Genomic DNA, 13,292 nt, shown 5'->3' with positions numbered 1-13,292 from the left:
GTAAAGTCTCTCTGCTTAAGCATTAAGAATATTAAGAATTACTTGTTTATACATTCCCAAACAGTGAATGCCTGAGATTAAATTTATTATGCCTTCTGATTTAAGTATAGATGAAGGTAATTTATAAAAGGTTAGCTTCTCTCAGGCTTTTCAAAAATGTTGTTATTTGACAGATCAAAAAAGGTGTTCCATTTTATGGCAAGGGGAAATAATTTAGAGCCAGAATCTTTTTTTTTTTTTTTTTTGGTCAGGGTAGAATCTTGAATTTTCACCATCTTTTTTTTTTTTTAATTTTATTTTTATATTCCCCATACAATTGCAACCCCCTTATTTTGACCCCAATCCCTCCCCTCTCCGCCCCCATAGAGCCAGAATCTTAAGAAGAAAAGCCAATGAATGATGTAAAAAAGAATTTAACTTTTCATGAAAGAACGTATGTCTTTCTGAGGGGTCATTTGACCATTGAGTATTCAACAAGTCTTTTCTGGCTCTGCAATATGCATGCATTGCAAACGCTGCTTCTGCCTTTGTGTTAAGTTATTAAAACTCCTTGTTTAATTCACATGTATAAAGAATGTATTTTGGTGCTTGCATTAGTAACACGTATACTAAAAATACACAGAGCATGGCCTGTGTAAGGATGGCTTACCAATTCATGAAGTGTTTCATATTTTTATATTAATTAACTGTATTGTGGTAATCTGAATTTCATGATCTACACATAATTCAAATCATTATGTTGTATACCTTTTAATACAAAGTTATGTGTTAATTATATCAATAAAACTGAGGAAGGAGGAATATACTTTGAACATGTCAATACATTGAAGATCATCAAGAAAACATTTTATGTTTAACATGCTGTTGGTGTAATTTTGTAGGCATGATATAAGATATTATATATAAGATATTATAAGATATAATATATTATAATATCTTATATATATAAGATATATATATAAGATATTATAGGGTTTTATTTTATCTCTATATTCTGGATAGTTTTTGCCATTCAGAAAGAAGATATTTAATATGTGACATGCATGTGGTGTAAGAAAAAAAAAATAGCTCCAGTGTATGCATTTATATTTCCTCAATATTCCAGCTTAAATTGATATTTCTTACTGAACTCTAAAATGTGCAAATTTATGTCTTGAAAAAAAATCTGAATTGAGCTTGAAAACTCTGTACCATGAATTATTAATGTTCATATGATAAAAAGACCCCTGGTCAGAATAAAAGACTTCATCTGCACATTTAGTGGATTTCCTGGTAGTTCTTCAGATTGGAACTGTCTACAAATCCCACCCCTTCTCTTCTCCTTGTGTGTCGACAAGTTCAGCAGCTACCCCTGTGAACTCTAGTTCACACACATACACACACACACCCCTACTCCTGGATAAGAACATTTTATTGTCAGTCTTCTTCCTTATTTTGTTTCTGGTGATCTCAGGACTTTATGGGAACTGAGTAACAGCTTCTCTTCACCAAATACTCTGGGATCTCTGTAATACTTTATTTTTTTTTTTTTTTTTATAGAGGCATGTTTTATTTATTTATTTATTTGTTTGTTTGTTTTGTTTATACATGCACTGGGTACAGTCAGAAGCGCGGGAGGGTGAGAGAATTCACCAGAGCCAGAGCGGGGAGCAGAGCAGGCAGAAGGACCGAAGTACACTGCTGAGGGGAGCAGCGGGCGGCAGGAGAGGTCTGCGCGCCATGTGGGACCCTCCTCCCGTGGCCGGGGAGCAGCCGGGGATCGAACCGGCGCTGCAGAGGCCGCGGGCAGCTTCGCAACCCAGCGCTCAACCACTGCGCCACTGGGGAGGCCCTCTGTAATACTTTAGCTAAACAGAGTGGTCCCCTGATGAAATGTGCTAAATAAAAAATATTTTCATAATGTGCTAAATAAAAATATTTTCAGAATTTGCTAAGAATGTACAACAAAACAGTCCCCAACTTCCAGTATGCCTGACATATATGTTTGTGCTAGCATGATATAATAGGACATACGAACTGCATGGCATAAATAGCAAGAAGCTGTGTTTTTTACTTCTTTGTGTACTTCATTCTAAAAGATGTTTTTACATGCATTAGCTCTGTAGCATCCATTATAGTTTCCTGCAGCCCTTTTCCTTTTTGCATTCTGTTCCTTCTGTCAGATTTTTTTCTGCCTCATGAACTATTTATTCTTTTAGAACATAACTGAAACACAATCTCTACCTGATTCTGTAGATGTAGCAGTCTTCCTGTGCTTGGGTGTGTTCGTCCATTCATAGCATTGTCTTGTGATGATTTATGTATCCGATCTCCTGCTTAATTATGAGCTCCCACCACCCAGCCTAGGCTTACGTATATAATATGGCTTTTACTGAACAGAAGAAAGTCTCCTTATTGCTTCATGTTGCCCCAGGCCATAAGTTGATGTGTATAGAGCATTTTGAGAGTTCCTTTCTCTCCTGGGTTTGATAAAATACTATCAAGTGGATTTTGTGACTACAGTTCTTAAACTCTTATTCATATAATTATTATTATGATTTTTAAAAAGGAGTTTTGTTGAGGAATAATTTATATACCATAAAATCCATCCATTTTAAGTGCAATTCAGTAGTTTTTAGCAAATTTACAGAGTTGTGCAATCAATGCTACAACCCAATTTTAGAACAATTGCTCTAGCCTAGGAAGATCCTAATTGAGGTATATGAAAATATTGATGCAACTGTTTGGAAACATCTGTGTGATGAACTGAACTAGGTGACCTCAAGATGCACCAGTGTTTTTGGCTCTAAACTGCTTGAGTACAGCATTCTTGAAGGAGGCCTAGATATTTAGTGATATTGTGTCCTAAAGAACAGTGCTTGCTGATAGTTTCTCATGAGAGGCTTACTCTGTGACCTGCACTATGCTAAATCTGTTACATGCATGGCCTCATCTGAGATTCAGGATATAATAATCTGTAATGCAGATACCGTCTCCACTTAATACATTAGAACTCAAGAAGAAGATAAGAAATGAACTCAAGGTCAGACCACTACTAACTGGAAGAGACTGGGACTTAGACTTGAACATGACCTGATTCGGGATTTGACCTAACTGTGTACTACGCCTGCCTTATAGGTTCAGTAGTTATCTGTTGTGCTCCTACGCTTCTGACTGTACCCAGTGCATGTATAAACAAAACAAATAAATAAATAAATAAATAAACATGCCTCTATAAAAAAAAAAGAAAAGACAAATCTTGTAATTACATTTGAACAGTTGTTTTTTTTTTTTTTTTAATAGAGGCATGTTTTATTTATTTATTTATTTATTTGTTTTGTTTGTTTGTTTATACATGCACTGGGTACAGTCAGAAGCGCACGAGGGTGAGAGAATTCACCAGAGCCAGGGCGGGGAGCAGAGCAGGCAGAAGGACCGAAGTACACTGCTGAGGGGAGCAGCAGGCGGCAGGAGAGGTCTGCGCGCTGTGTGGGACCCTCCTCTGGTGGCCGGGGAGCAGCCGGGGATCGAACCAGCGCTGCAGAGGCCGTGGGCAGCTTCGCAACCCATTGCTCAACCGCTGTGCCACCGGGGAGGCCCTGAACAGTTGTTTTTTAACCTGAGAAGAGATAATGGTGTTGAAATGATAAAAACCCTGAAATCAGCCTTTTTTTTTTTTTTTTAAACTTAGTTTGAAGCCCAATGGGCTTTTTTTGAATTGGGTCAAGCAAACCTAGAAGAAAGAAGAAATAGGAGTGTGTTTTTAAAACTGTAAAGTATTGAGGCTATTTACATTGTCATCATGATTTTTGATTGAGTTTACTTTGGGAATTGTTTCTCTTAAGTCTTAACAATGTTAGCATTGGTTGATACAAGTGGTCAGTTACATTAGTTCACATGTTGGTTTGGCTGCCTTGGCAGAGATGTAGAGTGACTTAAACCAAATAGAAATTGCAGATAAAAAGCTGGGCAGGTAATCCAGATTTGGCATCATCTTAGGGATCCTGCCTCTTTATCTCATTGCTCTGCCATCATTAGATGTGGCTTTCATTTCTAGGTCTAAGTTAACTGTTTCAGCTCCCTCCATCACGTCCTCACCAAGCATCAAGAGGAGAATAAGGTACAGAGGATGATGGACATTCCCCCTCTCTTTTTAGGGCATGACTAAGAAATACATCTATTCATTTCACATCTTATTATAAGACTTAGTTTATAGGACCATATGCGCTGTGAAAGAGCTGTAGAAAATATTTTTTTTATTAGCTATCAGTGAGGGTGGGAAAGATGCCATATACAACTGAAAATTCAGTTGTTGTATGTTAAGGACAGAATGAATGTTAGGAAACAGTGGGCGATCCGTGCCCCATTATTCTAGGAAGATGAGTTTAATATGAAAACATAGACTTGTATATAAGGAAAGTGAGCTATGGGGTGCTTTAGGCCAGACTCTTTGCTGTATTTCTTTTCATCTGGGCCAGAAGATTGGATACAAGTCCCCTTATGTTGAAATGATTCCTGCAGACTCTGAGGACACTTTGACTATTTCTAAGTTGGTGGTGTGTCAGAATATCTTTTATAACATGGTGTCAATTTGAACTCATGATTTTTCTGGAAAAGTGAATGCAGCAGCTCCAGGCTGGACATCTGGGTTGGGTTTTCCTCTGTAAAGTCAGGATGCATTTTCTCACTTCACAATACTTCTAGGGACAAAAATCCTGTTGTCAATAAGAGTACTAGTTTAGTTGTCATGCTATTATTCCAGACAGAAGGCTTAAAACTCCTGTTAAGTGTACATGCAAACTTTTCTGTGACAAAACAGCTCTTGTGTCATTGAAAACCGATTGTATCTAGGACAATTGAAGATACCATATTGTAACCTGGGTACTTAACTATGATGTGGGCCAATGGATGTCTTAACTTTTTTCGTAGTTAATAGTAACTTAAAGCAGTTGAAAAGTCATGTCTCTCGTCATGCTATGTGTATTTAGTCAACAATTTTGAAGTGATTTAAACATGCATGTGTTTTTGTGTGATTTAACATGTTTTTGTGTGATTTAACGTGATTTAAACATGCATTTGTTTTTCATCTTTGGTTTTGAGGATCACAGATAACCATAACTTTCTTTAAGGATTAGGGTTTTTTTTTGCAACTAACTAGACCAACAAGAAAAATGAATTTGTGAAGAGACACATACTATTTCCCAACGTGGCACTTGATGGCATTTTTCTATAGCCTTTTTTGATAGGAAAAGATCCCTTGAGTTCTTGGGATTAGAATACTTAACGTAATCTTCTGATAGCAGCTGTTTCTTGTGGTAACTATGTCCTTTTTTGAGGGTACATTTTGGAAGCCATAGATTTCACCATAAATCCTGAATTATTTGAAAATCTATGTGCCAGCATTGCATGGCAGGTAACACTAGTTCTAGCCACGTTCACTCAAGAACTCCCAGGGTTATGTCCAATGATTTCCTGTGATTCCTTGATATGCCCTCTCGAGACAGCCACTTTATACAGTGCATCAAATCAGCTGCTGTCTGTGGAAGTGGCAGTGGTTCCGTGATTCCCCTCTTTTTTGTGGGGGTGGGTTCTCTTTGCTCTTTATCTATTGCCTACACCCTCAGCCGTCACGAATGTTTTGTTTTTCTCTCTTGCAGATGACACGATTGGTGCTGCCCGGCATGGTAGAAAGGTGAGTCACAAGCTCACACACAAACACTAGAGAGACAGAGCTCATGATTATTTATAGGGAGAATCCTTTCTTTGAAAAATTCATTAAAGTGACTAATGAACCTGTCCTCCATGTCTTAGTGACAGAGTAATGTGCCTGGCGAGTCACACGGTGGAGCGTGAGTCATCCAGTGGTGGAGGCCTTTTCCACTCGATTCCCTTTTTATTTCCCTCTCCAGCGTTGCGGTGGTTCCTTTAGATCAGGATTAAAAAGTCTGCCTGAGTCACCATCACTAACTCAATTGCCTGCTATTCTGAGGGGGCGGATAGAGTTCCTGGGATATTCCCGGGAAGACCTTCTTAAAGCTGTATGCATTCAGAGCCAAACCCCTGGAGTTTTGTGGGGGGGGGGGAACCCATTTTCTGGCTCTTATTGGGAGAAGGGATGTGTGAGGAACTTAGACGTGTTATAATGTGGTTAAGCAACATCAGATGTGCCCTTGGGGGAAAGGGCTATGTCCACTAGTTCCATCTGTGTTCCCATTTGAATTGGGTCCATTAGGCTATGCTGGGTGACTTATTTTGATAGAGAAACAATTTATAGACTTCTTAAATTAGAAATAGCATAAAATTTAAAATTGTAGTGAAGCTTTGTTATTCCCTTGGAAAAGCTTGAATGACATCTACGTCTTCAAAGAAAACCTGTTGAAAAGAGCTGGGCTTGCATCTTGAGCTAGCTTGATTATTTGCTACTTTTAGGGCTTCATGCTTATCTTTCATCTGCAAAAGAGCTTTGGGTGTGGAGAGATGCAAAGGAATCACAGCGTTGGAAAGGGCAGACCCAAGGGCCAAGGGCCCCACTTCAGGTTTCTCTACTGAATCAACTTCAGGCAGGGATTACAGCTGTTTATGAGTAGGTATCAATGCTGGGTGTTGTGCTATGAACCTGGAATGTTAGAACCTATTTAAACTTTGACAGCCTCTCATTCCTTTATAGATGAGAAAACCGAAGTTAGGAATCCATTTTGCTTGCATCTGCAGCGTCCATTGAGAAGCTGCATCTTTGCAAGACTCTTTTTTATGTGGTTTTGTATATTTTAATTGCTTTAGTAAAAATTCCCTTAAAGATGTTCACACTGCTTTTTGTTGGATGACTGTGAGAGCGCGCCCTTTGTGGTCAGAGGTGGAAATGACAGCAGAACAGCCCAGACAGGATGAAAATCTGGTGCCATCTTAACTCTAGTTTTGACATCTGCAAGTGACATGGTCTTAATTCAGGGTAGTAAGTCCACCCAATAAAAGGAAATATTTCTAAACCACAGAGGTATTGTAAAAGGAAGTGGTGTGTGTTGGTGAAAACAATATCAAAAGATCATGGTTTTGAAATCATCTAGCAAACCCTACTTGGGCTCAAAGAGTCATAGATTTTCCATACTTTAAATGAACTGAAGCAAGCTTCCCTCCCTTGACAGATAAAAAGTGAGCCCCCAAAAGATTGTGTGCTATGAAGTTTCAAAATTAATAAATGGTACAAACATAAGGTGCTAGGAACTTTCCTCCTATCTGTAGACCTAGCTGCAGTGATCAGTTATAGCTGGGGCATTATGTAAAAAGTAAAAATTGCAGAGAAGAGGATCTATCCACTCAACAGGCATTCATTAAGTGAACTTTATTGTGGTGTATACAGAAAATGAATTGGATCCTTGCCTTTAAGAAATCAAGTTGATTTTAAACTGATGTGGAGAAATGATCTGGTGGAAAGCCATCATAAATTATGAACTGAGACTGACAATTTTGGGGGTGACTGGCATTTGCTAAGAACTCATGAGAAATGTAAAGGAATTCTATGAATCAGCACTTTGGGCTGGGAGAAGGAAAAGAAGTTACTAGTTAGTGAAGGAAGACTAACTGCTATAACAGACCAACCCAAAATCTCAGTGACTTAACAGTGAAAAGATTGATTTTCTCCTGACATCATAGCCACTGTATCAGTGGCTGGGGCTTTGCTCCACCCAACCATTCAGGAATCTCAGGCCCCTTCTACCTGGGGCTCCTTCTTCTTTCCTCCCCACTTGCAGTTTTTTGCTCAACCCTCTGTATCCCACAGAGAGATTAAAGATGATTTTATAGGCGCTTTCACGGGTCAGGCCTGGAAACTTCTGCCCACGTACCGTTGTCTAGAACTCAGTCAGTTACAGGTTAAACTTAACTCCAAGGAGTGGCAGAAATGTTAGGTGGGTGCCCAAGAGGAAAGAGAGCTCCAAGTTAACAACAGATCATCTGAAAGCCTTCTTGCTTACACGTTATACGTGATTTTATTATAGCCTGCCCTTTTTACCATTCCCAAGTGGCATATCTCTTCTGGTTGGTTTTCATAGGATTTGTATCTCCATTGAGAAACAGCAGAGTCCTTTATAAAGATCCTTTGTTGTTGTTTCCCCTTTCACTGATTCTACCTGTGATGTATGAGATTTTCCAGGCCTTCTAGAACTATAGCCTGGGGCCAACTGACTATCACTAAACAAGTATCTATAATCAAACTAAGGTATTATTACCATAGAAGTAGAAAGTGCATAATTACATTATAGAGGAAACTTGCTCTTTCCACTTCCTTGGAATTATAAACATTGTGTACAGCTGGAGCCAGGAGGTGGTTGCCATAACAACCATGGAAAAGCTAAAAATAGCCTCTTTCATACTGTATTGCTTAAGGTGGAATTATGACATGTTATGGTGTTTTAGGGCAGGCAATTCTCTTTCATGTGGTAAATGTTTGCAAACTTTCTTCAACAAAGCAATATTTGTATTGGATTTGTAATATCTGTAATGTATTCAGATTGCTGGTTCTAATTATATACCTGGCCCCTGTGTTTCAGAATTCTTTTCTGACATAGAGCTCTGTTTTGATATGTTTTCTCAGTCTTTTTGAGAGTCTCTTAGAGAACTGTCTGTATCCATTTCAATATTGTGATTTTAAGCTTAAGAAAAAAAGGAGTGACCCACCAAAACCACCCTTATGCTCTCTGGGAAGAAATAGAATTATGAAGAATGGTGATGGAGTCTCTTTTACACAGTTTCCTTTGCCTGCCTTCAAACTCTTTATGTAGTTAGCTGTCCACATTAGGACTGACCCTATGTCCCAGTTCTTCTCAGAGCAGCATTTAGGCCTCCACATCCCTCCCTGCTCACTTGCAGTGTGGGGTAGTGATGCGGTTCCTAAGGAGGCAGACATCAGTGATTTATGTCAAAGGAGACCTATCACTTCCTCTAGAACAGGAGCATTTTTATAGAGCTGTGGACAAGGACATTGTCACAACCTGGTAGAGCAGGGAGGCATTTATAGAAAAACATAGACTTGGTAATTTTTTAAACCAGTTGACAATTAAGGAGAGTCTTACGATTGGGAATTTCTTGGATCTGAAGGAATTCCACTGGAAATCACAGCAACAGGAAGCTATAAATCTTAGGTACTGAATTTGATTGGGTTGGATGAGTTTAATGTTTGACTCATACAAGCGGGAGAGAAGATGGAAAAAATATGTTTCTATGAAAAGGTGTTTTCTTATCAGCAGTAGTGTTTTCTGCCCTGTTTTGCAGTATTTTAGTGCTAGTAGATTCTCAGTAATTTGCACCATTGAGACACCATCCTGTGGCTGTTAGCAAGTAAGCAGTGTGATGAATTAAGAATGTTGTATCACAGAAAATATTCTTTGACTTGTTTATTTGGATATTTGTCATAACAAACTGGAAATGTGCTGAAGGATGAGCAACGTGAGTCTTCATTATAGAACTTCAGCAAATATTCTTAATGTACTTTCCAATCTTAGAATTGTTCCCCAAGTCCCTGGAAAATGAGAGATTAACCAGGGTTGGATTTTATGTTTGTTTCTGTGTGCAATTAAGCGCAGCCCATTTTGTCCTTCTGCTTGATATAACAGAGTTGTCATGAGCCTGGCTGTGCCATGGAAACTGGTTTGACGTCACTAATTCTGCTTAGATGGAGGATTAGAGCTAGACAAAGTGGTTGATTTTAAAGATGAGTCCTTTGTGCCTCGTAGTCCCAAATATGCATCCCCATTTCTACATAAAGAACAGTAGCTTGTACAGTACAAGGATTAATTCAGCTATACCCTGTGTTATTTATGATTCAGACAAAACTAAGTTGAATATTATTATCCTTGGAGAGAAGGAGAGAGAGAATTGTGTGCTGTTGTAAGTGGAGGTTTGCGGGGGAGGAGGGAGCTTTTTGCTACACAGACAAATAAGTGTGGGTCTTGGCAGCACAGAGTTTTTGTCTAAGGGGTGTTTTCTCTACTGTGATTTTAGTGCAGTTGTAAATGCTGCTGCTTTTATTATATCCAGTGTATCCTTGTTTTATACTTAGTATGTCGTGGATTTGTTTTGATGTAGTTTAGATATTGAGATACAGATAACGTGTTTTGAATAAAGTACCCCCCAATACTGACTTTTCGTCAAGTCAAACTAAACCTGCCTCCTAGAAATTTTAAATTGGGGTAGAATATTTGAAAACCAAAAATCTCAGCTGCCTCAAGGAGTAAACAATTAAAGGATGATGCCTGCATAATTGTGGCATATTTGATTATCACTCTGTATTAATTTTGAAAATGGGAGAGAAGTTTTTATTATCTTTAAATGAATTATCCTATATTGAAATCATAGCTGTGGGGAGGGAAGTTTTAAGAGTCTATTTTGGTGAGGGTAAGATTTAATTTTTAAAATGGACTTAGTATTGTTAAACTTTAATTTTGGAAGACTTTCAAATTGCATTTCATTTGTAAGGGATGAAAATAAACAGTGTGAGATTTTGTTCAAGTATACACACAACTGCCCCAGCCAACTTGAGTATAATAGAACACACAGTTCCACTGATAAAACCAGCAATGATGGGTGGGCTTCCATGAAAAAACATCGCCTTCTCTGCAACTGGTTAAGACTGGCTTTCCCTTCATTTGCTCTGAATGTGTGAGGACACACAATTCCTAGTTTTGTGAGAAGAGGCTAGAGTGCAACTCTGTCCAAAGCTGGAAGGATCCTTGGGGCTCACGTTGGGAGTAGGGGTTACACCTTTTCAGGATTCCAAGTTATTTCTGAGATAGCAAATTGTACTGCATAAGATAGAACAGCTCTCTTCGCTCCCACTTGAATGTTCCACCTTTGACATAAAAGGTGACACTTCTAATATATCACAAGTACTTTTCTTTCTCATTCTCTCTTCCTTTTTTTTTTTAGATTTATTGAGATATATTTCATATACCATCAAATCCTCCCATTTAAAGTGTACAATTTGGTGGTTTCTAGTTTATTCCCAGAGCTCTGCAACCATCACCATAATTTAATCTCAGAACATTTTCAATACCCTAAAAAGATAAGGATATTTTAAACATCACAAATTAATACTTTATTAAAAGTCTCCTGTAACAAAACTAGTTTTCAGTCCACTTTTATCAAAGGAATTTTCACAAATTAGGTAACTGAAATGACTACATATTCATTGTTAATTTACCAGTTTTTATGAATGAGTCGTAGCTCCTGATACAAACTTACTTTCTTTGCCTTATAGTTTAAAGAGAAAAGTCTTTTCTACCTTGAGAGAAACAAAATATTTTTTTTTTCCTCTGAGAGTAAAAATACAAGAATGGCGTGATTAAATATATTGATTAAATATTTCCAACTTCAAAACCCATTTATGACATTTTTTAATTTGAGATTTGATTTCTGTGGCTAAAATTGTCATGGATTTCACAGCTTAGGGGAAGGTATGTATCAGTAGTAAGGACTTCGGTTTTAAAACAAAACCAAACAAAACTGAAAATGACTTGTGTCCAGCAGCATCCTGGTAGAGGGGCCAGACTTCCATTCGATGGTTGAAGTAACATCTGCTCTTGAGTCAGATGATGGACTAGGTACCCTTTGGGGATTATTTTCCAGATTTTTATCCAAAATAACCAGAACACCATTTAATTGTGTTACTTTTATTTTGCCTAAAAATTATCTAAATAATCCTTTTTTTTTTTTTTTTAAGTACTGAAAGATTGGGACCTGGGGAAAGTAAATCCAGGCAAATAACAATGGTAGAAGGAAAGGAACCTGATCTGGAGATGGTGGTAGATGGGGTTCTGTTGTAGTAGCTGAAGAAGGGAACCCCCCAACTCCCTGGAGAAGAATGACTCTAAGTGGGGGAATCGGTTGTTGATTCTGCCCAACATTCTTAATTCCACCCTTTACCCAGCTAGCTCACAGCATTATTTTCCTCAAGTTACTTATCGTTTATTTGTGGAATTGATAATTCTGTGACTTTTAACTTTTAGCTTAAGAGTTCCATTAGAAATTGAGCTTTATCTTTTAGCAAAGGCACATGGTTTGCTAACCTGCTTTGTGTGCCCCCCACCCAGGGAAAGCGGGAGAGCAGTACATCACCCTGCTTGTACTGTGGGGAGTGTTTTGATAAAAAGTGTAAGACTTACGATGTCCATAAGCTTATTGTTTTGTTGAAGGAAGAAAACGTTTGCATATGTAGAATGGCAGCAAGGTAGTACGTGACATTTTGCTGCAATAAAGGCAGACAAGGAGGAAGAGACTGTTTTTTCTAGGAGTGAGAATGCTTGGTGCTGTGGCCAGAGAAGACCTTAGGGGGTGGAGATCAACTCGAGGAGACTACAGAGCTGATTCAGTGATGTCCCAGATGATGAAGGTGGGGTAATGAGCTAATCCTGAAGAAGAGCTATTTTTAGTTGATTGGGTTATGCCTCACTCACTGACCATGCATATCACATGCTGATGAAAGGCAAGGAAAGATGTGTGTTACAAAAGCAGTCACGTTACTGTTTCAACAAATTCCATATCTTGACCTGTAATTTGCAGTTGTCTGTGTAATTTCATGCTGTTTACTTGGTTCATTTTCCTTTTTAGATCTAAAGGGGCGATTCTGAACATCTCCTCTGTAAGCGGCATGTACCCAGTCCCGCTGCTCTCCATCTACTCTGCAACTAAGGTGAACAATGTTTTAGTCAGTCACACCGGAAGAAGAATGCAGAATAATCTTCAGTCTGAGAAATGTGCATAGATCTTTCTTGAAGTTCTATTCTTGGTAGTTTTCAAATGGACTGGGAAGGAAGGGAGGCATACTGAGGGGTATAAACTTTGCAAATGTAGTGTCAGATCCACAAATGCTTTTTTTCCTCTCCCTGTAGTTTACTGGTTTTCAAATTGATCTTGTACTTTCCATACAGTGCTGGTAAGGCCTGTGAGCTGAGTTGATCAGACCATGATGTTAATGAGTTTGCAACTGGGGGTTTGATTCCTGCATGAGTCAAATTCATACAACATAAGTTCCAAGGCTATAGAACTCAGTAGAAGGAATGCAGCAGCCAACACACAAATATACATGGTAGGCACGAGATGGACTATGTGAGAGTGTGAATATTTTACCACATTATTCAGAATTCACAGATATCTATTGTTAGTTTAGGAGCAAGACAAGAATTTTCCAGAACTTTCTGTAAGGTGTCAAAACTTTATACACCATCATTGTTCACTTCTTTATATTACTACTAGGAAAATCATTTGGAATACATTTCCTATCACTTGCAGGTCAATAACATCATCTTCATGTACAATGTTGA

General features: G+C 38.3%; 1 protein-coding gene across 1 annotated transcript in view; it reads left to right on the top strand.

Moving 5' to 3' along the window:
• The window catches only part of HSD17B12 (hydroxysteroid 17-beta dehydrogenase 12), a 132,453-nt gene that overhangs the window by 99,824 nt on the left and 19,337 nt on the right, over window positions 1-13,292 (top strand). Inside the window, exons 7-8 of the mRNA XM_037522431.2 lie at window positions 5,637-5,671; window positions 12,580-12,661. Of these exons, the coding sequence (XP_037378328.1) occupies window positions 5,637-5,671; window positions 12,580-12,661 (117 nt within the window). The remainder of the gene's footprint in view (window positions 1-5,636; window positions 5,672-12,579; window positions 12,662-13,292) is intronic.

Source organism: Talpa occidentalis, unplaced genomic scaffold (genome assembly GCF_014898055.3).
Source record: "Talpa occidentalis isolate TD23 unplaced genomic scaffold, MPIMG_talOcc4v2.1 talOcc4.3, whole genome shotgun sequence".
NCBI classification, from domain to species: Eukaryota; Metazoa; Chordata; class Mammalia; order Eulipotyphla; family Talpidae; genus Talpa; species Talpa occidentalis.
The sequence above is the reverse complement of the archived record's forward strand: the minus strand, read 5'-3'. Positions and strand labels throughout refer to the sequence as shown.